Genomic DNA, 26,610 nt, shown 5'->3' with positions numbered 1-26,610 from the left:
TCTCTAGGATGCTCGTCAACTGCTTTTCAAGCCATCTCTTGTCATCTTGTAGTTCTACTTTAGTTGTCTACCAGTCACGTAGTCCTTAGGTGCTGTTGATTTTGTCATCTGGTAATCATCGAGTAGTTCTGTACTAGTCATCAGCTAACCAAGTCATAGTTTGCAAGCCATCGTGTCATCTTCTGGTGGTCCATTAATTAGATACTAGTCATCTCCTGGTCACCTGCTAGTCGTCCTCTGGAGTCTAGTCCTTTGCTGTGCTTGTCGTTTGTTAGCCGTCTAGTCGCCTTCTAGACTACTAATGCTCATCTAGTCTAATTGTCTGATCATCATGTGCTGGGTTTATACTGCTCAACTCCTGGTCATCGACTAGTCGATTTCTAGTTGTGCATTGTCTCTTAGTCACTTAATAGTCATCTACTTGTCGTCATTTGCTAGCCATCTGGTCCTTTTCTAAACTACTACGAATATCCTGGTCGTCAGCTTCTAAACGTTTTGGTGTATGTCGACTCGTCTTCCAATAGTTACCGTCTGTACTAATCATCTTCTCCGCTTTGCGGTAGTCGTTTGTCAGTCTCAGACAAATCCAGGTGGTTTAGTGTGGCTTTTGCTAGTTGTAGCGCTCCCCACACCCTCCCCCCCTCCCCGATCAACCTCGACGTGGTTTCCTGTTAGTCGTCGCGAAGCTCCTCTTCCCGGAAGCGCGGCGTCGAAGACCTCTCCGAGCGCACGTAGCATTGACGGCGGCAGCCGATTGGCTGAGAGCAACGAGGAAGCGGGCGGGAGGAAAACGTCGCCACTGCCAGAACACCAAACGGACGAACGGCCCGGATCTGCTGACGCGGGGAGCGCCCTTGCTGGCGTGAGTGACGTCACGCTGCCGCTTCTCCGAGAGTGCGCCTGGATGACAGGAAGTCCGCCGGCCTGCCTTCATCCTGACATCGCCGCTTTCTCCGGCACACCTCGCACGCCCTTCACACCGCACAAGATGGCCGCCTGAAACGCTTTGAAAGGACTCGACGGCGAAAAAGGTTTCACCTTCTCCATTTTGGGCGCCTTTGCCTTGAGCTTGTCATTCTTTTGATTTTCTTGCTCATCTCCTTTCTGCTTTTCTTCTCGTCTTCTGCTTGATCTTTAGTCTTTTTTTTTTCTACTGGGTTTTTGTCTTTTCGTCCTCAACATTATTAAGTCTGTCATTCTCCACCATGTTCTTCTTCTCCTGTCTTCTGCATCCTTTTTTGTCAACTTCCTTGATTTCGTCTTGTAATTCTTCATCTTCTTTGTCTGGCCACGTTCTTTTTCTTGTTCTTCATTTTCGATATCTTTTTTTTTGTCTTTATTTTCATATTAATTTTCTTCTGTCTGATATTTTCGATTTTCTCCTTCACTTTAATTGTCTTGTTCCTCATTGTCTTTATTTTCTACTTTGTCTTTTTTGTCATCTTCTCCTTCGTCGTCGTCTTCTTATTGGCTTTGTCGTCACCTTCCTTGACTTTGTCAACTTATTCTTTGCCTTCTTCGTCTTATCCTTTGTTTTCTCTCTGTCCTTCATTTTTATCGTTATCGCCTTCATTTGCTTTGTCTTCTTCATCCTCATTGTTGGTCGTCATATTTTCTCCTTCCCTCACGAGGATACAAAGTGTGCAGCGGCGAAGGCGCTGTGACTTCCTGAGTGTGGCGAGCCCCGCCCCGGATTGTCCTTCCTTCGACGTGAGTTGCCCGTGGCCCGTTTTTCGGTGAATCTTCTTTTTGACCGGCGTTGTGGTCATGTCCTCAGGTTGCCATGGACGCAGACACAGAAGCATCTCTGCTCCTGCCTTCGCTGGTGTCAGCCGCCATGTTGGCATGCGGCGTAGTCCTGGCGTTGGTGTGCCTGCACTGCAGGGACAACGGACCGCCCGGTGCGCGTGATCGTGATGTCACTTCCTCTCATCTGTGTCGTCAACCAAACTGTTTTTCATTTCTTTCTCTTTGGTGTCATCAGTTTCCATCCGGGAAGCGTGCGACACTGGCGAGTACACCCCGTGAGTTATGCACTTCAGCGGGACCGATCACAAGGCGACCAATCACTTTCTAGTTCACACTCGATTTTTGTCTCTCACATGCAGATCCACTCAATTCATACTGGTCCATCCACGTAAGTCTTTTTCCTGGTGGTGGGAGGAGCTTATGTTTTGGCTAAAGCTAACAAGCTAAACGTGACCTGTCCTTGAGTGAGAACTGATGACACCTACTGAAACATCTCAGATGACCTGAACATTCCAGTTGTGGGACATGCTAACCAGTTGTCCACTCTGTTGTCCTGGGCATTCATTGTAACGGAATAATGTAAAAAAGGAAAAACAGAAACAAGACTGATGTCTTTAAAAGTAGGCATAAGATAACAAGCAAAATGTTTATACCGTGGCTAGTTTCTGGCTGAAGCTAAAGGTGGCGGAAGCTGTCAAAGTAAATGCTAAAAGCTAAAATTGTCAGACACTAACACGCTAAACGTTAATAAGCACTTTGGGGCTCAAGTTGGCGGAAGCAATTCAAAGCTAACATGAGTGAAAGCAAAACATTCGTAAAGACATCGAACTTCAAACAAGCTTGGTTGTTTCGAACAAGTTTGTGGCAGATGTTAAAAATTGAAAATTATCAGAAGCTAACCAGCTAGGGATTTGAAGCTAAAGTTGGCAAAGGCTAACAAAGTCAAAGTTTGTCACCATAAATCTTTTCTGACTCACAGATAAGCCGAAGACTCACCTGACCTCTGGCCTGCTGTCTCCTTTGTGAGTTGACCTCACCTTCACGTCTTTGACCTTCTCTGTCATTGATGTTCTTCTTCATATCTTTTATGCTCCCCTTCACGTCTTTGATGATGTTCCCAGCATTCCAGCTTCGGATTGCGGCAGTCACCGCAGCAGAAGATCCGAAAGAGAGGCCACAGAAAGCGGTGAGATGAAAAGATTAAAAATTCCACCAACTAGTTGACAAGACTTTTTTTGGGGGCGGGGGGTGGTCCTGGTCTTCTTCCTTCTGCAGAGAGTACCCACAGCTACGAGAACTCTCACAATGGTCAGTAACCTTCAAATACATTCACACAGTTCTTTTGATTCTTCTCTTTTTGCTTCTTGCTTTTGGTTTTTTTCTGCTCTTTCTACAGGTTTGTTTTTCTTTTTTTTTTCTTTTGGAAGAAGCACCATTCTGGTTCTTGTCCAGGATGTGGTTCTTCAAGTTTTTCTTGTGTTTCTGGTTATGTCTGTGATTTAAGGAAGTTAACAAGTGTATATTTTTCATTGAACTTTGTTTGTTTCCACAGAACAGGACCTCTCAGTATCCCTTACCGGGGACTACATGTGAGTTGTTCCTGCTTGTAGCCCTCTCACTGCTCACCTTCTCTCTTCTGATCTAGTTCTTCTTTTTGTGGTCGCTCTTGCAGATTCGTGCTGCCAGATCACGAGGCTCCTGCGACCAATCGTAGCGGGGCATCCACACCGAGCTCAGGTAGCGTCCAACGCATTCGCCGGCTTTCCACGTTCATCCTGATTTGGGGGAAAAAAAGGGCACCGCGTCTTTGTTGCAGATGAACCACACGACTACGAGAACGTCCCAAAGGAGCACACGGAAAGGTCACCAACAGGTCGCGCCACTGACATCATAACGATCTTTTGGTCTGTTCTACTGACTGACTGTCTACGTGATTGACTGTTTAACTCTCTGTTCTCAGATGACAGAGACTACCTGAACGTGGTTGCTCTTCCTGAAGCGGGTAAGTTGATTTTCAGCGTCATCCTGATGACCAGCAGGAAGTGGGTGGGCGCTCGATAGGATTGTGTCACTTCCTGGTGGCGGGGTGCCGCCTTTGCTGCCACCTTTCTGCTTGAGCAACACCTGCTGATCGATTGACGCTTGTTACTTCCTGTTTGGTGGCAGGAGAGACGCCGATGTTGTCCCAAAGGGATGATGATGATAATAATAACGACAACGACGATGACAGTGACAGTGATGACGGCCAGGGGAATTACGTCAATCAACCCAGTGTAAGTGCGGATAAACTCCAGAAGCTTCCCAATGGGACACATCCCAGCAATCACGCGGAGCAGGCATCAGCTGAGCGACTTTGCCTCGCAGGTGATGTCATCCAGTCTGCTGCACGATGGGACGGGAGGAGCGCCGCCGGTACCTGATGAAAGGGGTGGTGTTTGATGACAGCGTCATCTTTTGATGCTGAAATGGACAAACGGCATGGCTCTGTGGTCGAGTGGTCGTTTCTCAACCCAGAGGTTTTTGGTTCGATCCCCCGCCATTGCGACCATGTTGAAGTGTCCTTGAGCAAGATACTGAACCTCCAGTTTCTCCTGATGCTGCGTCACTAGTCGGTGAATGGGATAACAGTGTAAAGCGCTTTGGGTACCGGAGATAGGCTGTCACTTTGCGCTTTTCTATTTACTATGAATTCACTGCTGTTTGATTTTTTTTTCTTCTGTATTTGTGACTTTTGATTTTGAACTGACGGTTCCTGAGAATGTTTTAATTTCACACTAGTTATTGTGTCCATTGGAGTTTCAAGATAACAGGATTGCAATTAAGTACTAATGTCGTCAAAATATGACACAATATAAATAGAAATCTATCTCGTTATAATGTCACGACAGTGGCAAAGTACCCACACTGTACATAAGTGGACTTACAGATAGTTTAATAAAAAAGTAATTTAAAAAAACGGACTCTGTTGTCATCTTTTTGTAGCACACAAATCTCGTGTTTGACCACAGTAGGGAGACTTGTATGTCCCATGCATATTAGTTGATGTTTGTGACGAGAATTAGCCATCAAAATGATGAACAGTCGTAAATTCCCGGTGCTGTTGAGCAAAAAATTTGCGCTCACGCATTTGTAATTTTAAAGTTCCCGCTTCGAATCCTTGCAACTCACGGCCAAGCGTGAAGCGAGAGTAAGCGGTGTTGATTTCCTAGAATTCCCACGTTCTCGCCTTCCCGCCACTCATCACGGAGAATGTGCTTTGCTCGTGATTGGCTGCACACCAGGAAGTGAAAAAGCATCTGCTGTTGCGCTTCGGAAGTCGTCATCGACTCGACCCGACTGGATTCCCGTCTGTCTGTTTCCCGTCAAGTCGGTCGTGTGGGGAAATTTGTTGAATGGAACTTTGGACAGCTTTAGGCCAGATTTCCTTCCGCTTGGCTCTGCTCCCCTTTTTTGTTCTGCTGGAGGTGCAAACGCTAAGTGAACACCAAGAAGGCGCCGACGGTGGTTGGTCAGTTCCTAACTGTACGTGCCGGCTCGAGCGCGTTTTTCTCGAGTACGCTGTTACTGTAACGAGCACAGAGATAAGACCGTTTACTGGAGTCCACTCGATGGTCGAGTAAGACCGATTACCGGAGTTCCCGAGATGGTCGAGTTATTCTTTAGATTTTTCGCGATGAGGAGGAGGACTGCCAACACAAAGATGAAGTTGGGTGTGTGTGTTTAGGTGGTGCGGACCCAATTTGAGCGTTGAGGATGAAGGTCCGTGTAACTTGGAAGTGGTGGACGGTTCCTCGCTGTCATTACGTCACTTCCTGGACAGGTATGCCACACGCGTGCGCGCTTTCCTGGCAAGCATGCTAGTTCGCGAACGAACAACTGCGAAAGTGATGTTGTTATGTTGTTTCCATAGTTACGCATACAGCATGCCGGTGGTCATCACCGGACTGACGGACAACACCGTACGTTGAGCTTTTGCTGTAGCTTTACATTTGTGTGGTTTTTTTTTCAATTTTTGTATTTTTTTCCATATTTAATTCAAGGTGCAACAATTAATAGATTTTTTTAAAAAATTAAAATTGCCAATGTTTCATACCAATTGCATACCATTATGATTGTCTTTGTAGAAATTCCGCTCTTTGTGCTCTAAGTGGAATTTACTGACCACATACGGCGATCGGCAAGTGCGTCTGAGTACGGCCAACACGTATTCGTACACCAAAGGTCAGCCGCCACGATCGTTTCCCCCATCATGCTTTGCGTGACGCCGCGTGATTCCGTGTGATGTGGTGTGCCCGCAGTGGACGTGTCTTTCAGGGACTACGTGGACGACCTCCTGAGGCCGCAGTCGCCAGACGTCCTGGGCAGCGGTGAGTCGGGGATGGGAAGGGCTGATAGGGGCTGCACAAGCTATGGCAACGATATCGCCATGGAGATAACGGTCTGTGCAATTTGCGAAGACATGCAACAAAAACAACACAGACAAGACATGAGCGAAAAAACAAGAAAGTTGCTTTTTTTTGCATTTCTCTTTTTGTTGGGGGGCCGGCAGACACCTTGTACATGTTTGGCGACAACAACCTGAGCGAGTGGCGCAGCCTTCTGGACGTTTATGAGCCACCCGCCTTCTTGCTGCCCGGCACCCATCGAGCGTTCAGCTTTGGCATCGCCGGTCTGTCCAAACGACTTCCACTCTTTGGGGGAAAAGGACGGAGTCCGAAATTGTCTTTATACTTGACCTTGTTGTCCGTCCTTGTTCAGGTCCCGGAACCGGTGTCCCCTTCCACTGGCACGGCCCGGGATTCTCAGAGGTCATTTATGGGAGGAAGGTAGGTCAAAGGTCGCAGGTGAGGGGGTCGGACGCATTTGTTGTAGTTTGGGATTTGTCTGGTGTCAATTTAGAGCAGGAGGATGAAATTGTTGAGGTTTACTTTGGGCTGTTTCTTCGTGTCTTGCTACTTCACCAGAAAAGAAACTCCTTTCATTTGTGTATGTCATTCTCCCCACCCTTCCAATTGATAGTTTTGTCAGAAAATGTGCCTGGCGCCCTTCCCCTCAAGCCCCCCTGTCGGGCTCCATGCCTTCCTGGTTCCCGCTCTGCTTTTCCCGCCGTCTCCGATCAGTTCCGATGATGATCATGTGATCACTTCGGGTCATTTTGGGCTAATTTGACAGACAGTATGTCAAAAAAAGGGTTAGCTGATTGCCTTTAAAAATCAAGATGTGGCCCTTCCTTTGGCAGCAATGATTTGAACACCAGCTCAGTGATATGTGGCTTTCTGTTCTTAAATCCACCGTGAATCCCTGCTGAATGGAGAAAAAGTCCTTAAAAATGGCTGAATTATTCCTCAAAAGTCCTTAAAAGGTCCATAAATAAAAAGCAAATGGAAGAGTGGGAACCCTGCTCTACATTGTCCCAAGGTGTCAGTGTGCATGCGAAGAGGTAAGAAAATGGATGGCCACACATGTTTTTGGAAACCTGCGCAGGCTAGGGTAGAACATGCAACCTCGCACCGAACTGCCGGAGCTGGAATCAAACCCTGCACCTCCGCAGCACAACGTCAATGCACAAACCATTCCACCACCAGTCATGTGATGAGCAAACACTTAAGATTGTCTATAGGTGTGAGTGTGAGCACGAATAGTGCGGAAAAGAGGATCAGAAAATACGTGGCCACACACATTTTTTTTTAAACACAGAGGAAGGACGGGACTGAATTCGAACCCTGCCCCTCCACAATGGAAGTCGATGCACGAACCATTCGACTACCAGGCAGGACATCAATACTTTTGTCCCGAAAAAGACATGTTTTTTGAAATGTGAGCGCATGGCTAGGCTATTTTTTTAAGTTTCGGAAGGCATTTTTCACAACAACAAGCACAACCATGTGTAGGAAGGCATATTTGGCCGAAAAAAACGACCATGTTTATATAGTAAGGCGTTTTTAGCCGAAAATAACGCCCATGTTTAATCAGGCGTTTTTGGCCGAAAAACCCCCAACCATGTATAGTAAGGCGTTTTTCGCCACAAAAAAAACGACCATGTATCGTAAGGCGTTTTGGGCCGAAAAAAACAGCCATGTATTGTAAAGCGTTTTGTGCCGAAAAAAAACGACCATGTATAGTAAGACATTTTGTACCGAAAAAAATGACCACGTACTGTATAATTAGACATTTTTGGCAGAAAAAAAACGATCATGTATAGTCAGGCGTTTTGGGCCGAAAAAAAAACGACCATGTATAGTACGGCGTTTTGAGCCCAAAACGCCTTACTATACATGGTCGTTTTTTTCGGCCCAAAATGCCTTACTACACATGGTCGTTTTTTTCGGCCCAAAACGCCTTACTATACATGGTCGTTTTTTTTTTCAGCCCAAAACGCCTGACTATACATGATCGTTTTTTTTCTGCCAAAAATGTCTAATTATACAGTACGTGGTCATTTTTTTCGGTACAAAATGTCTTACTATACATGGTCATTTTTTTTCAGCCCAAAACGCCTTAGTATACATGGTCGTTTTTTTCGGCCCAAAATGCCTTACTATACATGGTCGTTTTTTTCGGCCCAAAATGCCTTACTACACATGGTCGTTTTTTTCGGCCCAAAACGCCTTACTATACATGGTCGTTTTTTTTCAGCCCAAAACGCCTTACTATACATGGTCGTTTTTTCGGCCAAAAACGACTTACTATACATGGTCGCTTTTTTTTTTCAGCCCAAAACGCCTTACTATACATGGTCGTTTTTTCGGCCAAAAACGACTTACTATACATGGTCGTTTTTTTTTTCAGCCCAAAACGCCTTACTATACATGGTCGTTTTTTTTCAGCCCAAAACGACTTACTATACATGGTCGTTTTTTCGGCCAAAAATGCCTTCCTATACATGGTCGTTTTTTTCGGCCAAAAACGGCTTACTATACATGGTCGTTTTTTTCGGCCAAAAACGGCTTACTATATCATTTTTTTTCAGCCCAAAACGCCTTAGTATACATGGTCGTTTTTATTTCGGCCAAAAATGCCTTACTATACATGGTCGTTTTTTTCGGCCCAAAATGCCTTACTATACATGGTCGTTTTTTTCGGCCCAAAATGCCTTACTACACATGGTCGTTTTTTTCGGCCCAAAACGCCTTACTATACATGGTCGTTTTTTTTCAGCCCAAAACGCCTTACTATACATGGTTGTTTTTTCGGCCAAAAACGACTTCCTATACATGGTCGTTTTTTTTTTCAGCCCAAAACGCCTTACTATACATGGTCGTTTTTTCGGCCAAAAACGACTTACTATACATGGTCGTTTTTTTTTTCAGCCCAAAACGCCTTACTATACATGGTCGTTTTTTTTCGGCTCAAAATGCCTTACTATACATGGTCGTACAAATCTATACAAATCCCCCACATGGTGGGGTTTTTTCGGCCAAAAACGCCTTACTATACATGGTTGTTTTTTTTCGGCCCAAAACGCCTTACTATACATGGTCGTTTTTTTCAGCCAAAAGCGTCTTACTATACATGGTCGTTTTTTTCGGCCCAAAATGCCTTACTACACATGGTCGTTTTTTTCGGCCCAAAACGCCTTACTATACATGGTCGTTTTTTTTCGGCTCAAAATGCCTTACTATACATGGTCGTACAAATCTATACAAATCCCCCACATGGTGGGGTTTTTTCGGCCAAAAACGCCTTACTATACATGGTGGGGGGTTTTTTCGGCCCAAAACGCCTTACTATACATGGTCGTTTTTTTCAGCCAAAAGCGTCTTACTATACATGGTCGTTTTTTTCGGCCCAAAATGCCTTACTACACATACATGGTCGTTTTTTTTTCAGCCCAAAATGCCTTACTATACATGGTCGTTTTTTGGGCCAAAAACGACTTACTATACATGGTCGTTTTTTTTTTCAGCCCAAAACGCCTTACTATACATGGTCGTTTTTTTTCGGCTCAAAATGCCTTACTATACATGGTGGGGTTTTTTCGGCCAAAAATGCCTTCCTATACATGGTCGTTTTTTTTCGGCCAAAAACGCCTTACTATACATGGTCGTTTTTTTCAGCCAAAAACGTCTTACTATACATGGTCGTTTTTTTCGGCCCAAAATGCCTTATACACATGGTCGTTTTTTTCAGCCAAAAACGTCTTACTATACATGGTCGTTTTGTTTCAGCCCAAAACGCCTTACTATACATGGTCGTTTTTTTCGGCCAAAAACGGCTTACTATACATGGTCGTTTTTTTTCGGCCCAAAACGCCTTACTATATATACACGGTCATTTTTTTTCAGCCCAAAACGCCTTACTATACATGGTCGTTTTTATTTCGGCCAAAAATGCCTTACTATACATAGTGAGGTTTTTTCGGCCCAAAACGCCTTACTATACATGGTCGTTTTTTTTCGGCCCAAAACGCCTTACTATACATGGTCGTTTTTTTCGGCCAAAAATGCCTTACTACACATGGTCGTTTTTTTCGGCCCAAAACGCCTTACTACATGGTCGTTTTTTTTTCAGCCCAAAACGCCTTACTATACATGGTCGTTTTTTTCGGCCAAAAACGGCTTACTACACATGGTCTTTTTTTTCGGCCCAAAACGCCTTACTATATATACATGGTCATTTTTTTTCAGCCCAAAACGCCTTACTATACATGGTCGTTTTTATTTCGGCCAAAAATGCCTTACTATACATAGTGAGGTTTTTTCGGCCCAAAACGCCTTACTATATATACATGGTCTTTTTTTTTTCAGCCCAAAACGCCTTACTATACATGGTCGTTTTTTCGGCCAAAAATGCCTTACTATACATGGTCGTTTTTTTCGGCCAATAACGCCTTACTATACATGGTCGTTTTTTTCGGCCCAAAACGCCTTACTATACATGGTGAGGTTTTTTCGGTCCAAAACGCCTTACTATACATGGTCGTTTTTTTTCGGCCCAAAACGCCTTACTATACATGGTCGTTTTTTTCAGCCAAAAACGTCTTACTATACATGGTCGTTTTTTTCGGCCCAAAATGCCTTACTACACATGGTCGTTTTTTTCGGCCCAAAACGCCTTACTATACATGGTCGTTCTTTTCGGCCCAAAATGCCTTACTACACATGGTCGTTTTTTTTCGGCTCAAAATGCCTTACTATACATGGTCGTACAAATCTATACAAATCCCCCACATGGTGGGTTTTTTTCGGCCAAAAACGCCTTACTATACATGGTGGGGGGGTTTTTCGGCCCAAAACGCCTTACTATACATGGTCGTTTTTTTCAGCCAAAAGCGTCTTACTATACATGGTCGTTTTTTTCGGCCCAAAATGCCTTACTACACATACATGGTCGTTTTTTTTTTCAGCCCAAAACGCCTTACTATACATGGTCGTTTTTTGGGCCAAAAACGACTTACTATACATGGTCGTTTTTTTTTTCAGCCCAAAACGCCTTACTATACATGGTCGTTTTTTTTCGGCTCAAAATGCCTTACTATACATGGTGGGGTTTTTTCGGCCAAAAATGCCTTCCTATACATGGTCGTTTTTTTTCGGCCAAAAACGCCTTACTATACATGGTCGTTTTTTTCAGCCAAAAACGTCTTACTATACATGGTCGTTTTTTTCGGCCCAAAATGCCTTATACACATGGTCGTTTTTTTCAGCCAAAAACGTCTTACTATACATGGTCGGTTTTTTTTCAGCCCAAAACGCCTTACTACACATGGTCGTTTTTTTTTCAGCCCAAAACGCCTTACTACACATGGTCGTTTTTTTCGGCCCAAAACGCCTTACTATACATGGTCGTTTTTTCGGCCAAAAACGCCTTACTATACATGGTCGTTTTTTTTCGGCTCAAAATGCCTTGCTATACATGGTCGTTTTGTTTCAGCCCAAAACGCCTTACTATACATGGTCGTTTTTTTCGGCCAAAAACGGCTTACTATACATGGTCGTTTTTTTTCGGCCCAAAACGCCTTACTATATATACACGGTCATTTTTTTTCAGCCCAAAACGCCTTACTATACATGGTCGTTTTTATTTCGGCCAAAAATGCCTTACTATACATAGTGAGGTTTTTTCGGCCCAAAACGCCTTACTATACATGGTCGTTTTTTTTCGGCCCAAAACGCCTTACTATACATGGTCGTTTTTTTCGGCCAAAAATGCCTTACTACACATGGTCGTTTTTTTCGGCCCAAAACGCCTTACTACATGGTCGTTTTTTTTTCAGCCCAAAACGCCTTACTATACATGGTCGTTTTTTTCGGCCAAAAACGGCTTACTACACATGGTCTTTTTTTTCGGCCCAAAACGCCTTACTATATATACATGGTCATTTTTTTTCAGCCCAAAACGCCTTACTATACATGGTCGTTTTTATTTCGGCCAAAAATGCCTTACTATACATAGTGAGGTTTTTTCGGCCCAAAACGCCTTACTATATATACACGGTCATTTTTTTTCGGCCCAAAACGCCTTACTATACATGGTCGTTTTTTCGGCCAAAAACGCCTTACTATACATGGTCGTTTTTTTTCGGCTCAAAATGCCTTGCTATACATGGTCGTTTTGTTTCAGCCCAAAACGCCTTACTATACATGGTCGTTTTTTTCGGCCAAAAACGGCTTACTATACATGGTCGTTTTTTTTCGGCCCAAAACGCCTTACTATATATACACGGTCATTTTTTTTCAGCCCAAAACGCCTTACTATACATGGTCGTTTTTATTTCGGCCAAAAATGCCTTACTATACATAGTGAGGTTTTTTCGGCCCAAAACGCCTTACTATACATGGTCGTTTTTTTTCGGCCCAAAACGCCTTACTATACATGGTCGTTTTTTTCGGCCAAAAATGCCTTACTACACATGGTCGTTTTTTTCGGCCCAAAACGCCTTACTACATGGTCGTTTTTTTTTCAGCCCAAAACGCCTTACTATACATGGTCGTTTTTTTCGGCCAAAAACGGCTTACTACACATGGTCTTTTTTTTCGGCCCAAAACGCCTTACTATATATACATGGTCATTTTTTTTCAGCCCAAAACGCCTTACTATACATGGTCGTTTTTATTTCGGCCAAAAATGCCTTACTATACATAGTGAGGTTTTTTCGGCCCAAAACGCCTTACTATATATACATGGTCTTTTTTTTTTCAGCCCAAAACGCCTTACTATACATGGTCGTTTTTTCGGCCAAAAATGCCTTACTATACATGGTCGTTTTTTTCGGCCAATAACGCCTTACTATACATGGTCGTTTTTTTCGGCCCAAAACGCCTTACTATACATGGTGAGGTTTTTTCGGTCCAAAACGCCTTACTATACATGGTCGTTTTTTTTCGGCCCAAAACGCCTTACTATACATGGTCGTTTTTTTCAGCCAAAAACGTCTTACTATACATGGTCGTTTTTTTTCGGCTCAAAATGCCTTACTATACATGGTCGTTTTTTTTCAGCCCAAAACGCCTTACTATACATGGTCGTTTTTTCGGCCAAAAATGCCTTCCTATACATGGTCGTTTTTTTCGGCCAAAAATGGCTTACTATACATGGTCGTTTTTTCGGCCAAAAACGACTTACTATACATGGTCATTTTTTCGGCCAAAAACGCCTTACTACACATGGTCATTTTTTTCGGCCCAAAACGCCTTACTATATATACATGGTCATTTTTTTTCAGCCCAAAACGCCTTACTATACATGGTCGTTTTTTTCGGCCAATAGCTGGCTTTTTGTGCTTTGCTCATCCAGCGCTGGTTCCTATACCCGCCGGACGAGGGGCCGCCCTTCCACCCCAACATGAGCACCCTCTCTTGGCTGAGGGACATCTACCCGGGGCTACCCCTGCACCAGGCCCCGCTGCAGTGCACCATCCGACACGGACAGGTACCCCAAATGACAGAACCCTTGCAAATATGCACAAGAAATTCTCATTTCACAGAAGGAAAAAAAGAGAAAGACACATTTTGTCAGAAAAACATTTTATCAAAATAGTTTCTTTTCCCCAGATTAAGTTGTATGATATTGGCGTCAAAGTTACTAAGTCAGATTCTAACAAGTGAATAAAAACTGTGTATGTGGCTCTTTTTAGGCAGCTGAGGCAATTGAGGATGACTTAACATTAGCACCATCGACGGGTTTTAATCGTATCCTATTTTGCTGCATCTGAGACGTGGCGGCCGTTTGCCTGTCATCGTGGTAATGTGACGCTGTGCCCTCAGGTGCTTTATTTCCCCGACCGCTGGTGGCATGCCACGCTCAACCTGGACACCAGCATCTTCATCTCCACCTTCCTGGGTTGAAGCTGATGAACAGCACACACACAGATGAGCATCTCACAATCAAGTGTTGACCTCTAAGCTTTTCTTGACTCTTGATTTCATTTGAGATTGTGCTTTCATGTGACCCTTCTCACACAAAATAAAAATGGGATTTTCACCTGTTGCCCTTGTGTTGTAAAATGAGTAAATGTGTGGCCAGTGGCCTAGAGGGTTGGCCATGGCCTTGTGTGCCCATACATTTGTGTGTGTATAAGATTTGAGCTGACCGGTCACTGTCTATGTGTGTGAAGGAGGTGCCCAAGCTTTGGTACAATATAGACTTTTATTAGTTCACTCAATAAGAAATGAAAGTCAATGACAACTCATGTTGAACACGTCAACACAGGAAGTTGTTCTCCCAACAGCTGCCACGGCTCACCAAAATAAAAGCCACAGATGGAAGCAGTTAGCTCAACCGGGTGTCTGGACCGGAATTAGGCGGGTCCAAACAAGCACCAACACAACTTCCAATTGGCGAGCAGCAGCCCCCCCCCCCCCGGAAATGTCAATGTTCTTCGCCATGTAAAAAAAAAAAAAAATCTGCCCAAAAACAGCATGACATGGGTCAAAGTTCAAAGTCCAAAGTGAGTCCAGAGTGTTGAAAGCAAAAGTGAGACAGTACGTGCTGGGGAATGTTTCAGATGATTTTATTGGTTTTGGGTTCTTTTTTTTTTGGTTTGTTTTTTGTTTTTAGAATGGAAAAATAGAAGCTTTAACAAACGTCTTCAATTCTCAATCAAAAACGTTGTGACCCAAAAGCCAAACCAAGTGCGGCTGCTTCCTTTGGCACTTGCTCTTCAAGTGCTCTTATTGTGAAAATACTTAGTGCCGAGCCAGTTATGGGTCGACAGACGGGGTGGGTGGGCGCTGTTGTCCGTCCGTGGCGTTCCGGTGCACAACCAGCAAAGCAACAAAAAAATGTCTGATTTTAGCCCCTGCCCCGCCGGCAGGGTCGCCACGGCAATGCAACTGGGAGGTGAGAGGTGGGCGGGGCTTTTATTGAAGGGAGGCAAGAGTTGTCCACAGGCTGTCCAGGAGGGGTTGGGGAAAGAGAGAGAAAGGAGGGACCTGGCAGACCGCAAAGTGGTGATGTCATCGTCTCTCATACGCAGCCACTCGTCATCGTCATCATCGTCGTCGTTATCGTCGTCGTCATCATCTCACGTGAATCAAGTTGAGGTGTCGCCAGGCAGACGACGACGTCCGTTTTGTCCTCAACGTCCGCCCAGACGTCCAATGCACACACGCCGCTAATCTGTCACGCCAAACGTATCTGACACAAAAACAAACAAACTTTTTACGTGGGCAAGTACCGCGGCAACAACCAACAATTATTCAAATGTGTATCGATCACAAAATTGTCAAACATGTTTTCCAATGTTTGATTTTTGAAAAGCACAACGGTAATGTTTGCCTTTATGGAGGACTGGAGAAATGGGAGAATATTTGGTCAGGAGGCTGAAACTGGATTTGGACAATGTCAAGTTCAAGTGCTTGTTACTGACCAGGCTTGGCTCTTGAGCTTGCGCAACTCCTTGGTGGCCCAAGTGGCCAACGTTTTGGTCCGGCTGGTTTTGGAGCGCCGTCCTTCCGTGAGCAGGTCGTTGATGAGCGGGCGAGCTTCCACCAGCTTCATCACGTCTTTGCCGAACGCCGCGCACAGGTCGCTGACACACAGGCACAGGGTAAATTTGCGCATGGCTGCAATTGTTCCGGGTGGCAAGCCGGGGGGAGTTGAGGAACGCGCCTTACCCGATGAGCCCGGCAGCGTTGGCGACGACCACGTCAGAGTGGTCGTCGTCCTCTGCGATGTGATGGATGAAGGACAGGATGAACTCCACCCGAGGCTGCACCAGCATCACATCCGCTGGCATCACAACAATGCAAGTGGCTCATTGGTTGGATGAGGTGGCAATCACACACTCACCGCTACATAATCGCGTGAATAGTGCTAGCTCCCAAAATGGCCACTGACAATCCCCTTAGGAATCAGTCAATGATGATAAAGGCAAGAAATGCATTTGGAATGATTGTTAGTTCCCGACTGCCCGAATCACAATGCAGGCGTGTAAGCTTGGACGGATCTCGACAGCGTCCCAAAAATCTGAATCAAAACATCCTTGTCAAGCAAGTGAGAAATGTTGTCGGGTCCCGCAAAACCAGCAAAGCTGAATGATTCGGCGCCAAGCCGGCAGCTTTCTGGGTGAAAAAGACCCAGAGGTTCTCTGTGATGTCATCAAAGCTTCCCGTTGGGGCTTCAGACAGGAAAAGGAACTGACATCATCGTGACACGTGTGATGGGCGGCCGCTTACGGTGGACGTTCTCCTGGTCACCCTTCAGACCCTGAATGATGCCCGCGTACGCCTCCAGGCAGCCCTCGCGCAGACCGTTCAGGTAGTCCACCATGTCGTAATCCGTCTGCCCCCCCGCCCCACACAAAAAATAAATAAAAATAACCATTCCGATGATTGTTTCCAAAGAACGAAAATGGGCTGCTATAAATGTGCCAAGCAATTCATGCGTGGGGCTTAGCCTGTTGAAGAGGAAGCTAGCTAGCCGCCTGTTCGCTCGGAAGGCGGCGGCGGGACAACAACGGTCAACGCGACGCGGCGGCCCACCTTGTCCACTTGGGCCTGTGAGGCCTGCTGCAGTGTGTCCAACACGATCTCCAGGTACTTCTTGAACTCTCCTCCAATGGCCATGGCAATATCGCCAAACACAGACAGAATCTGTGGCTTGACTGATCGATGGACGTTCTCGTTCTGCGGGCGTGCACAATACAAGCACATCAGAGGGAGGGGGGGGGGGGGGGGGGGGGGTCGGGGTTAGGCGACTCACCCCGAGGTTCTCCAGGAGGAGCTGCATGATCTCATCGCAGTAGATCAGGATGTTGGACGACAGCGCTCGGCACAGGTCGCTCACCAAACCCACCGTGGCCAGGCACACCTAAAAATAAAGAAATAGATATTGTATATACATAAAATAACCATTTCTCAATCCCCAAAAGAGTGTCTACTAATAAAGTGTTCAATCAGCGCCATTTGGAGCACAATCGAGCCCGTCGCACTTGAAGCCACTTTGGCATCGTTGCACATTTTGTCAGGCCCAAGTTCAACATTTTGCCATAAAAAGCTTGGCTGCAAACTGGTGTTTCCACCCTGACCATATTCCCAAACATTTTTTTTCTGGGCAGCTTGTCTTCAACTTTTAAACATTTGTAGACACAAACTCTTACAAATGTGCATCGCTGTCAAAATGCCACATTGCGTGGATACGTTCATATTTTGGAGTGTGCACCACATCATACATTCCAGTAGTCGTTCCCTTTTAGCCCCGCTGAGCAGCGCTGCCGCAAACGCGCTCCGCATCTCTCTGGATTTTGTGTTTGTCTCTCCAGTTGGCTTGTTTGCGCACCAAGTTTGTTCTCGCACTTGTTGTCTCTATGAGTATCATCGCGTACAGGTCCTTGCTTGGGTCATTTACCGGTTTCCAAGCAGGTAAGTTAAAGCCTTTGAAGGCGATTGTCGCAAATTCGCATGGAACTCCTTTCGTTCCAACCACAGCCAAAAAAATTGCAACTATTCATTCATTGCCGGTTGACCAACACATATCGAGGAACAACTTTGAAACATTAGCTTCTCCAGATTCTAGGGGACATTACTTCCTGTTTTGGGCTGCTAAGATCAATTCGTGCTAAGCCGCCATTTTTGGACTTCCAACGTCATTAAAATAAGATAAGATAAGATATCCTTTATTAGTCCCACACTGGGGAAATTTACAGCCTCCAGCAGCAAGAATGTAGGCAGAAAGAAGAAAAAACAAACAAACACTGTCCAATTAAGTGCAATATAAATACAAAATGGATAAATCGCAGTGCTATTTACAGTTGTTTTCCACATCATTCAATTATTAAATATTATTGTTTCTATTTTTTATTCAGCAGCCTGACAGCAGTTGGTAGGAACGAGCGTCTGTATCTCTCCTTCTTGCAGCGCGGGTGTAACAGTCTCTGGCTGAAGTTCAATGCAGTATATACATAATAAATATCAAGATGTTTTAGATCAAGACTGAACCGCGTTTACAATTTCATATGCGCCCACACTCTATCAGATCTCAATCGACCAAAGCAATCCTACCTGATACTCGGCGTAATTCTTGAGACCGATGGTGAGGAAAGGCTTGAAGGCCTCCATGTACTTCTGGAATTCGGCTCCCAAAACTGTGGAAGACCAAAATCACCAATAAACCTCACGTCACAAAAAAAACGGGTCGGCATTGGTTCAGCCTCACCTTCAACTAAAGTGGAGACTGCCATGACCGCCTCCTGCTGGACGCCTCCGGAACCGGCCGTGCTCTGGAACATCCGGAGCAGCGAGGCCATCACCACGTCCGAGATCTGAAGGGCGTCCTGATGCTGCACCTTACGCAAAACATTCTGCAAAAGGAGCCACGCCAAAGCGTCAGACGGACGGGGACGGATGGGGCGGCTGAGACAGACGGGGCGGGGGGCTCACCTGAAGTGTGGCGCACAGCAGCGACTGAAGGTCGTTGAACTGGATTCTGTCCGAAGTGCTCTGAATGTGCGACTGCCAAGGCAGGAAATTGCATCACCATCATGCGGGACAGTCCGAGTTGAATCGTAGTCTCGTAGTCCCCGAAGACCGTGGAAGCTTGGGGGGGGGGGGGGGGGGGGGTCTCACCTCCATCTGCAAGACCTGCTGCAGCCTCTCCATGATGACCAGGGTGGTCTTCTGCACAGCGGGGTAACAATCCTTGGCACTGTTCTTGACGATCTCCATCAGCGCCTCGTAGGCGGCCGAGCGCAGGTTGTTCTGATGGCCGTCGGGTCTGCGCAGAGAGCGACAGTCACGCCACGTGACGCAACACGGGACTTCCCAAAGAAGGCCGCCTCAAACTTTCGGCTCCACCTTCAGCTTTATATGCCGCATTTCATACACACGTGGTGACTTTCAATGTAAAATGATTTTTTTTATTCCAAAAAGGCAACAAGTGTGCTGACAGCCAAGACATGGCGCCCATTTCCTTTATCTGCTTGTTGAATTTTTTTTGACCTGAGGTAGGTGCTTCCAAGGGGCAAATATTTTGCTTAAGTTACCTTTGCCTCATCAGGACCGCTCAACACGAGAAAATAAATATGAGAGCACGAGAAATGCCGCGGACATGAAAAGATGTCACATTGACATAAGGTCCCATTCATGAGAGATTTGAGTTGGCCCAGAGCCAAGAGGGGAGGAGTTAATGCTTCACTTTGGGGGGAGCATAAGATAACCTTTATTTGTCCCACACTGGGGAAATTTGCAGTCTACAGCAGCAAAATTGGGAGGGGGGGGGGGGTAAAGTGTTTCATTGCACAAAATAGGGTAAAGAGGGTGACCTCCTACAAGTACCTAGGTGTTCTTCTGAAAAACAAACTGGACTGGTCTACAAACACGGACACCCTGATTAGGAAAGGACAGAGCCGACTCTTCCTACTCAGGAAACTGAGGTCTTTTGGGGTTCAGGGGTCGCTCCTTAAGACTTTCTATAACTCGGTGGTGGCCTCGGCCATCCATTATGGCATTGTCTGCTGGTCAGGCCGCATCTCAGCCCGGGACAGAAAGAGACTGGAGCGACTGGTCAGGAAGGCCAGTTCTGTCCTGGGCTGCTCCCTTGACACTCTGGAGGAGGTGGGCAACAGAAGGATGCTAACTAAGCTAAAAGCTATGATGGACCGTGCCTCCCACCCTCTCCAGCCCGCCCTGACAGCACTAGGTAGCTCCTTCAGCCAGAGACTGTTACACCCGCGCTGCAAGGAGAGATACCACCGCTCGTACCTACCGACTACTGTCAGGCTGCTGAATAAAAATAGCAACAATAATATTAATAATAATTAAATGATGTGAAAAACAACTGTAAATAGCACTGCGATTTATCCATTTTGTATTTATATTGCACTTAATTGAACGGTGTTTGTTTTTTCTTCTTTCTTCCCACATTCTTGCTGCTGGAGGCTGTAAATTTCCCCAGTGTGGGACAAATAAAGGATATCTTATCTTATCTTAAAATAAATGTTTCAGAAAAGAACTGAACCATGCAGTTCAATATAAAATGAAGCATTAGCAATCTATTTGCAGGGCTGGAAGGGGTGGGAGGGACTGTCCATCATAACTTTTAGTTTAGCGAGCATCCTCCTGTTGCCCACCTCCTCCAGAGTGTCGAGGGAGCAGCCCAGGACAGAACTGGCCCTCCTGTCCTGTACTGTACATCTCCAATAAAAATCTCCATACATAGGCTGCGATATCATGACAGTTGGATTCAGCGCATTTCCAATTGGATTCGGTTTGGGTGCAGCTCACTTGGATTGGATAAACTTTATTGTCAAATGTGCTACAGCACAAATGAAATTTCTTGTGATGCTTTCCCACCAAAGAGCCTTCCCTCCCCGTATTTCAAAAAGGAACCAACCATTCGATGCACTCGCATCGTTTTAAATCCAAATGAATTTCCCCTCGTTTGTTTGCTCTGCGCAGCGGTGCACATATGTAGGAACGGGCTGAGTCCTAACGACTCGAGTCTGAGAAGCAGTGGCGTGAGCCCAAGCCAGGCTGACCTGTCCGTCGTCTCCAGCAGCTTCTGGACGATGAGCTCAAAGGAGGACGACAGGCAGTACGTGCTGGGCTCCTCCTGGTCCTCGGCCGCATCCGTGGCCTCGTACGCCGCCTCGGCCAGAGACGTGAAGGCCTGAGGGGAACGGCGCGCGACAGGCCAGGCGTCAGCTTAGCGACCCGACTCGAGGCGACGCGCCCCCCGCCCCCGCTTACCCAGCACACGTTGTTGGCCACCCGCGGCTCGGCGCCCAGGCCCTCGATGAGGCACTGCAGCAGCGGCGCTAGGTAGACTTCGTTGATGACCGCCTCGGGTAGCAGCTCGCAGATGCGGCCCACCGTCCACGCTGTGGTGTCCCTCACCACCACGCCGGGGTCCTTCATTAGCTCGATCAGCGTCGGCATCGCCTGCGCCCATCAAACTCAAAGTCAGGCAAGCGGTGCCGGGTCCTCGTTGGCTGGCGCCCAGTGCCGCCACCCACCTGGATGACAAGCGGCTTGAGCTGGTTGGGCTCGGGTCCTTCCAGGATGGAGCCGAAGGCCATGATGGAAGCGTCGCGGTAGCGCCAGTCGGGGTGTTTGATGTGCTCTTTGATGAAGGGCAGGATGTGCGGCACCACGTCGTCCTCGCAGCAAGTCGACAGCAGTATCAGGCAAACGCCCGCCGCCTTGCACGGGTTCCAGTCGTCGTCGTCGTCGTTCTCGTCCTGCGCGCCGCCCGCAAACGTCAAGAAAGCGCAGCGGCCCAAAGGAAGGAGGGGAAGGAAGGCCCAACGTTACCTGCTTGACGAGGGTCTGCGTCAGGATGGGGACCAGGTACTGCAGCGCCCCCTTCGCGTAAAACTTACTGGTGTGCTCTGGAGGGCGGCCCTGCTCCGACGCCTGGTCAACACAAGGACCAGAAGGGGACCGCGGTCAGTCACTTTACTTCTTCCCTACACACTACAAACGAGTTTCGTGTGGGATAGTTGAGCGTAGGCCCGAAACAACTAAATGTTTGCCAGTGAAGCAAACAGTCAAGTGAACGAGCATCGGATCCGTTCAATTTTGGAGCCGCCATCCGTTGGTGACGCATTCTCGGTTCCCGCGCACAAACCTCAGACGCCTCAATGGCGAGGTCCATCTCCTCGTCACACACGTTGGACCAGAACTCGATGCCCTGCAGTGCCACCTCGTCGATCTCGCTCTTCATGGCCTCTATGGTGATCTGGGAACACCAACAAATTGCCGTTTGCTCACCGCCCCCGGTATGCGTTAAAAAAAAAAAAAAAAAAAAGGTGGCGGGATACACATTGTGTGAAACAACATCAGTCTTTGGCTAAGGACACCCGAAAATGGCACCTACAAAGAAACACGCTTACAAAACGTGGAGGATCGTGTGACTCGAGCAGCCGCGAGAGAAGATCAACTAATACGTGGTGCTTTCGTTTTATGAAACGGCGCCATCTTGCCATCCGGGCAAGGGCGATCGTCGCGGAGCAACATCCAGCGGTTTACTAGCAAAAGCTGGCCATCTTCAGCTCCCACTGCATTGATAAGCGGAGACTTTTTTGGGGGGAGGGGGGGGGGGGGCTAACGTGTCTGCTTAAACTGTTGTTTGAGCTTTCGCAAAAGTCGGCATCATTTCTGAGCAGCCGCACGGCAACCAGACTGACAATCGTGTGAGGGAATTCGGGGCGCTTGATTGTAAACTTGCCCGGCTGTTCATTTCGGATACAGAATGAGGACTTTGCAGATGAGGATTCGTCAAAAAATAAATAAACATGAGTACGTTGTGATATACTTCACAAAAGAATAACCAAACTCAGTTTTGCTCCCGTTGCCTTTTTAAAAACGTACGCTAGCGCGCATGCTTATTTGTAAATCTAGCGTACATTTTACCATGCCTGCGTCCAAAAATAAAGTGCATCTTGTGGATGTGTTATATACAAAAATAGCACCCGGAACTGACACTCCGCCTCTTAACTCATTCAATACCAGCCAATTCTGGACCAAGTCTGAAAAGACGTTTAAAAACGTCTTTGGGAGTGAATGAGTTAATACAGCGCGCCATATGGTCGTGGAAATGCAGTAGCTTGATTGGCAGCCATTCTTACCGCAAACAGAGCCGGGCCCATGTAGGCCTCCATGTACTGGTAGTACAACGACATGATCTTGACCAAGTTCTGAAGGGCGGCCACCCGCACCTAAAAACACGGATGACAAACTCAGCTGCACGTGGTTGGCGCAAGGTTCCAGAAGGTCTTGGCGAATACTCACTCGGGTGTCTGGACACTGCGTGGCCTCGCACACCACCTGCATGATGACGTGCCTCTCTGTCTGCGAGACAGACAGCCGGCAAACATGAGCGACCAAAGCGGGCAACCGAGCGGCGGCGGTGTCACACGGAGTGGCGGCGCACCTCCTTGTCGAAGTTGGCTTTGGTGAACTCCAGGGAGTTGAGGAGGGCGTTGGTGGCGGCCAGTTTGACGTTGTTGCTGGGCTCTTCCTTCCTCATGCCCTGGATGATGGCTGTCAGGATCTGGTTGGCATTTTCCTGAAGCTGCTCGGGATCCTACCAAAAAAAAAGAAAAACACACCTCTATGTCACGCAATGGAACCAGTAAAAATACTCGCGACAAGTCCGTTACTTCTTGGAGAACATTTTATTCCCTTATGATTTCTATAGGACTAAGAACAATCACAGCTGCAACCAAAGTGCTCTACATAAAAACAAGTCAAGAGAGGATAACTTCACATCATTTAGAACCAAAACGAAAGTATCAACTATAAAATGTATACAAATAAATATGACAAGGGCATAATCACAAAATGATGTTCAAAGGCAAGGACCCCCCCCCACACACACACACAACTATTTATTTGTAGCCGATGCTTATGTGGAACTGGGAATCGCGGCTTGGAATTGAAGCGGATTTACATGGGACAGGAGAAGAGAGCCAATCTCTTTATTGTTAATGGATGCTGCAGCTTCTTGTTGCTTTCAAGCTTACTTTGCAGCCTCTGGTGAAAAGGACACTTTGATTCGCTCCGCTTTCATCAATAACTGCTTCAGAAAACAAAGTGTATGCAGGAAAGTAGTTACGATTTCACGGTTGTCGGTGTCCAATTGTTGTCTTGTATTATTTTGTCATTTTATGTTAACTTTTCTTTTGATGGCGGCCCGGGCACCCGCAGCGGCTCCTCTTGTATGTTGTGAGAGGGAAGAAATTTTCATCTGTGCTGTATGTTGCACATTCAGCACATTTGACAAAGCTGTACTTGAGACTTGACTTGGATTTTTAGAGGTGACTTTTGAAAATGAGCATTTGCCGCCCACATGTTTGTATTTGCACATGGCTGCTGACGGCGGCAACTCACAATGTCCTGGCAGATGTAGCCGATGGCCTCGAGGGTGGACTCCTTCATATGCTCGGTGCTGGTCGGGCCCGTCACGTTGGTCACCAGCTGCGGGATGAGCTCGGGCCACTGGTGGATGGGTATCTCGGCGCAGGCGATGCCGGCCACGCACTGCGACGCCGAACTCGGCCGGTACGTCTCCGTGCCCAATGTCTGCAGAACCTATGAGGAGCCAAGAATGGATTGTGTGACTCTTATGGTGTGTGGCCTTCAATGGGCCCACACGCTCTTCCCCCAACTTACGTAGTTTTTGATCTGGCAGCGAGCGTTTGCGTCCACGGCCAGCCATCGTTGCTGGTACTGAGCTTTGACATCCGGGTCTTTGGAGGTCAGAGAGTTCTTCACCTGGAGGCCCGCCGCCACACGCGCCACCTGCGTGTTGCCCGGGTTGGCCAACACTTTGGATAACTCCACCAGGAAGGTTGGCTGACAGGACGGGAAGTCAACAGTTACCAACTTGTCAAACGACAACAGCGGCAACATTCAATGCATTGTGGCATATTTATCACATGTAAAGGTTTCAGTTCATCAAACCAATTTTGATACCACAGAGACTACCCAAAGAATTACAAAATTATGTTTCTAAATGCCAATTTACTAAGCTATACACACACACAGAAAAAAAAAAACAAATAAAAATTTGTATGGCCCAGCATGTACATAGCTCATTCATGTTGTCCTTGTTATTCAGCACAACACACAGCATCTTACCTTTGGTGTCTGTGCAATTCTGGTTTGTTGCAATGTGCATCTGTTTTTGTTTTTTGAGAACCCACCTCTCATTTTTCATAGAACCCCCATCATATTTGTGCCCCATTTTTAAAAACCTCATCTCCGGCTAATATTGTGGTTTTAGTCAGGAATAAAGTGTTAGCACTTACTGGATGGTACCACGTCTGTCTAGGGTTGAGACATGAAAATCCCAGGTATAAATACAATGTTTAGACCATTGATGTCATTAACCCACAATACATTGCGTTAAACGAGTCGTCTGTCAACTTCCATGATCAACGGAAATAAAGCTCGACCCGCTTTTTGAATCGGAATACGTTCCTAACTGTGCTTGAGTATTACCACTTGTCTGAAGCAAGCCACGCCAAGTTGAGGGTGTAGCGGGGAGGTCCCAATGCTAATGCTAAGGCTAGTGCCGGGCAGGCGGGATCCGCGCACGCGCGCGCCCGCCCTACTCACCAGGTTTTCTATGGCCGCCTGCTCCAGAAACTTCTGCGCCGCCTCCAGCTCATTCCGATCTGCACAGAAGCAATAAAAAAACCCTTGAGAACGCCTCTCAAACTGTGCAAATCAATCAGATCGAAGACGGCGAGGATCCAACGTGCGCGCTACTCCGTTAGCACGCTAACCCTGCACCAGCCGGTTCGCGGCCCACTAGACGGAGCAAATGCAAATAAATATATACATATATATGCAAGTCGGCGAAAACATTCTCATGTCGCTTGAACCACAAGAAAGTTGATTGACATGCCGCTCGTCTCCCAAGAGCTAGCAAAAGAATGTTGGCGGCCGAATGCTACATGTTAAGGGGCTACTCGAGGGGCTAACAGCATGGGCAGGGGCGGAAGACAAGAAGTCAGAGAAAACACCACGTCAGCGTCCGAGCCACACTCTGCTTCTAACGAAACACTTAATGCGTGCTCGCCGAGGCCGAGCGGGCCATCTCGCGGTGAACGAAGGGCCGGCAGACGGCGAGCCGCCGCGAGGCCGTCAATTGCGGTTAGCGCAAAGCTAACTAGCCGATTGGCTAACTAACTAGCTTGCCAACAGCCCCAAACTTTCACCGGTCGACCGGAGCCGCCCGGCCAACAGCAAAGGCCTCGGCGCGGCGTAGATCACCACCCTCCCGCCAGGCCGGTAAACGCCGACAGGGACTCGCCTGGAGAGATGGTTTTCTCGAGGATTGTGATGAGCTCCATTCCGTCCGTCCGCCGGCGTCCGGCTGCCGCTGGCGCGCCCGTCGAGTTTGGCGTACACTGACTCTTTCCGATTGGTGAAGAGGCAGAGGTTCCCCGGTTTTGGGCGTGGATGGTTCAAGAAAAGCTCGCTTAAGGGTCGTGCTGGTGCTGCTTGTGGTGGTGAGCTGGAGCCGCCTCGCCGCCGCCCGTTCGCATCGCTCGCTCTCTCGTGTTGCGTCGCGAGGGAAAGGCCGCGCACTCCCGTTCGGCGGAAGGATATCGCACCTCTGGGCCGCGCGCGCTCCCGGCCGGCGGAAGGATATGGCACCGCGGCCGATGCATTCAGGGACCGTCGGAATTCGTTAATGCCGCAGGGCGGAATACCCAGCAAACGCTTCTCTTCGGCGACTCCGCAGGCTTGGTTCAATTCAAGACGGTTTATATGTTTTCTACGGCATTGATATTCAGGAAGAAATTTGTTATTCTTGTGGCGTTCGTACCAGCGACAAAAACAAGCTTAGAGCGGCAAAAAAACTCCGGCGGAAGTGGGAGCTTTGAACGCCACGGAGCGAACACGTGTGTGAGCCAGTTGTAGGCGAAGGCGCATGCACGTGATGATTGCTGTAGTGTTTTCGTTGACT

The 26,610-nt window shown here is 47.2% G+C and overlaps 3 protein-coding genes and 1 non-coding gene across 6 annotated transcripts; 2 read left to right on the top strand and 2 right to left on the bottom strand.

Annotated features, from left to right (window-relative positions):
* Positions 1-69: 69 nt before the first annotated feature.
* Positions 70-4,706, top strand: lat (linker for activation of T cells). 3 transcript variants are annotated; one of them, XM_086134109.1, is made up of 14 exons: positions 70-1,031; positions 1,632-1,710; positions 1,778-1,901; positions 1,985-2,024; positions 2,109-2,137; positions 2,729-2,771; positions 2,871-2,935; positions 3,025-3,057; positions 3,302-3,338; positions 3,422-3,486; positions 3,566-3,622; positions 3,710-3,751; positions 3,916-4,022; positions 4,114-4,706. In XM_086134109.1, the coding sequence occupies exons 3-14, from the start codon at positions 1,784-1,786 to the stop codon at positions 4,186-4,188; spliced, it is 711 nt and encodes a 236-aa protein (XP_085990235.1). In that variant the 5' UTR covers positions 70-1,031; positions 1,632-1,710; positions 1,778-1,783; the 3' UTR covers positions 4,189-4,706. The 3 variants fall into 3 exon arrangements, with proteins under 3 accessions (XP_085990235.1, XP_085990236.1, XP_085990237.1); XM_086134110.1 differs by having other exon boundaries at positions 1,139-1,710; XM_086134111.1 differs by lacking the exons at positions 2,109-2,137; positions 2,729-2,771 and having other exon boundaries at positions 1,985-2,011; positions 2,879-2,935.
* A 356-nt stretch (positions 4,707-5,062) lies between these two features.
* On the top strand, positions 5,063-14,177 carry jmjd8 (jumonji domain containing 8). Its single transcript, XM_086134104.1, has 9 exons — positions 5,063-5,257; positions 5,474-5,569; positions 5,660-5,708; positions 5,874-5,970; positions 6,048-6,116; positions 6,299-6,418; positions 6,508-6,575; positions 13,486-13,620; positions 13,956-14,177. The coding sequence occupies exons 1-9, from the start codon at positions 5,142-5,144 to the stop codon at positions 14,034-14,036; spliced, it is 831 nt and encodes a 276-aa protein (XP_085990230.1). The 5' UTR covers positions 5,063-5,141; the 3' UTR covers positions 14,037-14,177.
* A 141-nt stretch (positions 14,178-14,318) lies between these two features.
* On the bottom strand, positions 14,319-26,242 carry kpnb1 (karyopherin (importin) beta 1). Its single transcript, XM_086134066.1, has 22 exons — positions 25,951-26,242; positions 25,251-25,309; positions 24,303-24,485; positions 24,021-24,221; positions 23,062-23,214; positions 22,920-22,979; positions 22,757-22,846; positions 21,757-21,867; positions 21,441-21,542; positions 21,143-21,367; positions 20,877-21,068; positions 20,666-20,796; positions 18,756-18,903; positions 18,570-18,641; positions 18,346-18,490; positions 18,192-18,274; positions 16,894-17,001; positions 16,674-16,817; positions 16,368-16,473; positions 15,807-15,921; positions 15,560-15,721; positions 14,319-15,327 (listed from the first exon to the last, which is right to left on the bottom strand). Coding segments are annotated over exons 1-22 (2,631 nt in total). The 5' UTR covers positions 25,991-26,242; the 3' UTR covers positions 14,319-15,326.
* LOC147192976 (small nucleolar RNA SNORA79) lies at positions 16,194-16,337 on the bottom strand. Its single transcript, XR_015103353.1, has one exon. It is a non-coding gene; the product is annotated as a small nucleolar RNA SNORA79 (small nucleolar RNA).
* Positions 26,243-26,610: the final 368 nt, after the last annotated feature.

Source organism: Hippocampus guttulatus, chromosome 16 (genome assembly GCF_054856545.1).
Source record: "Hippocampus guttulatus isolate MCC_2025c chromosome 16, RoL_Hgut_1.0, whole genome shotgun sequence".
NCBI lineage: Eukaryota > Metazoa > Chordata > Actinopteri > Syngnathiformes > Syngnathidae > Hippocampus > Hippocampus guttulatus.
Note: the sequence above shows the minus strand (reverse complement) of the source record. Positions and strands in the feature narration are given on the sequence as shown.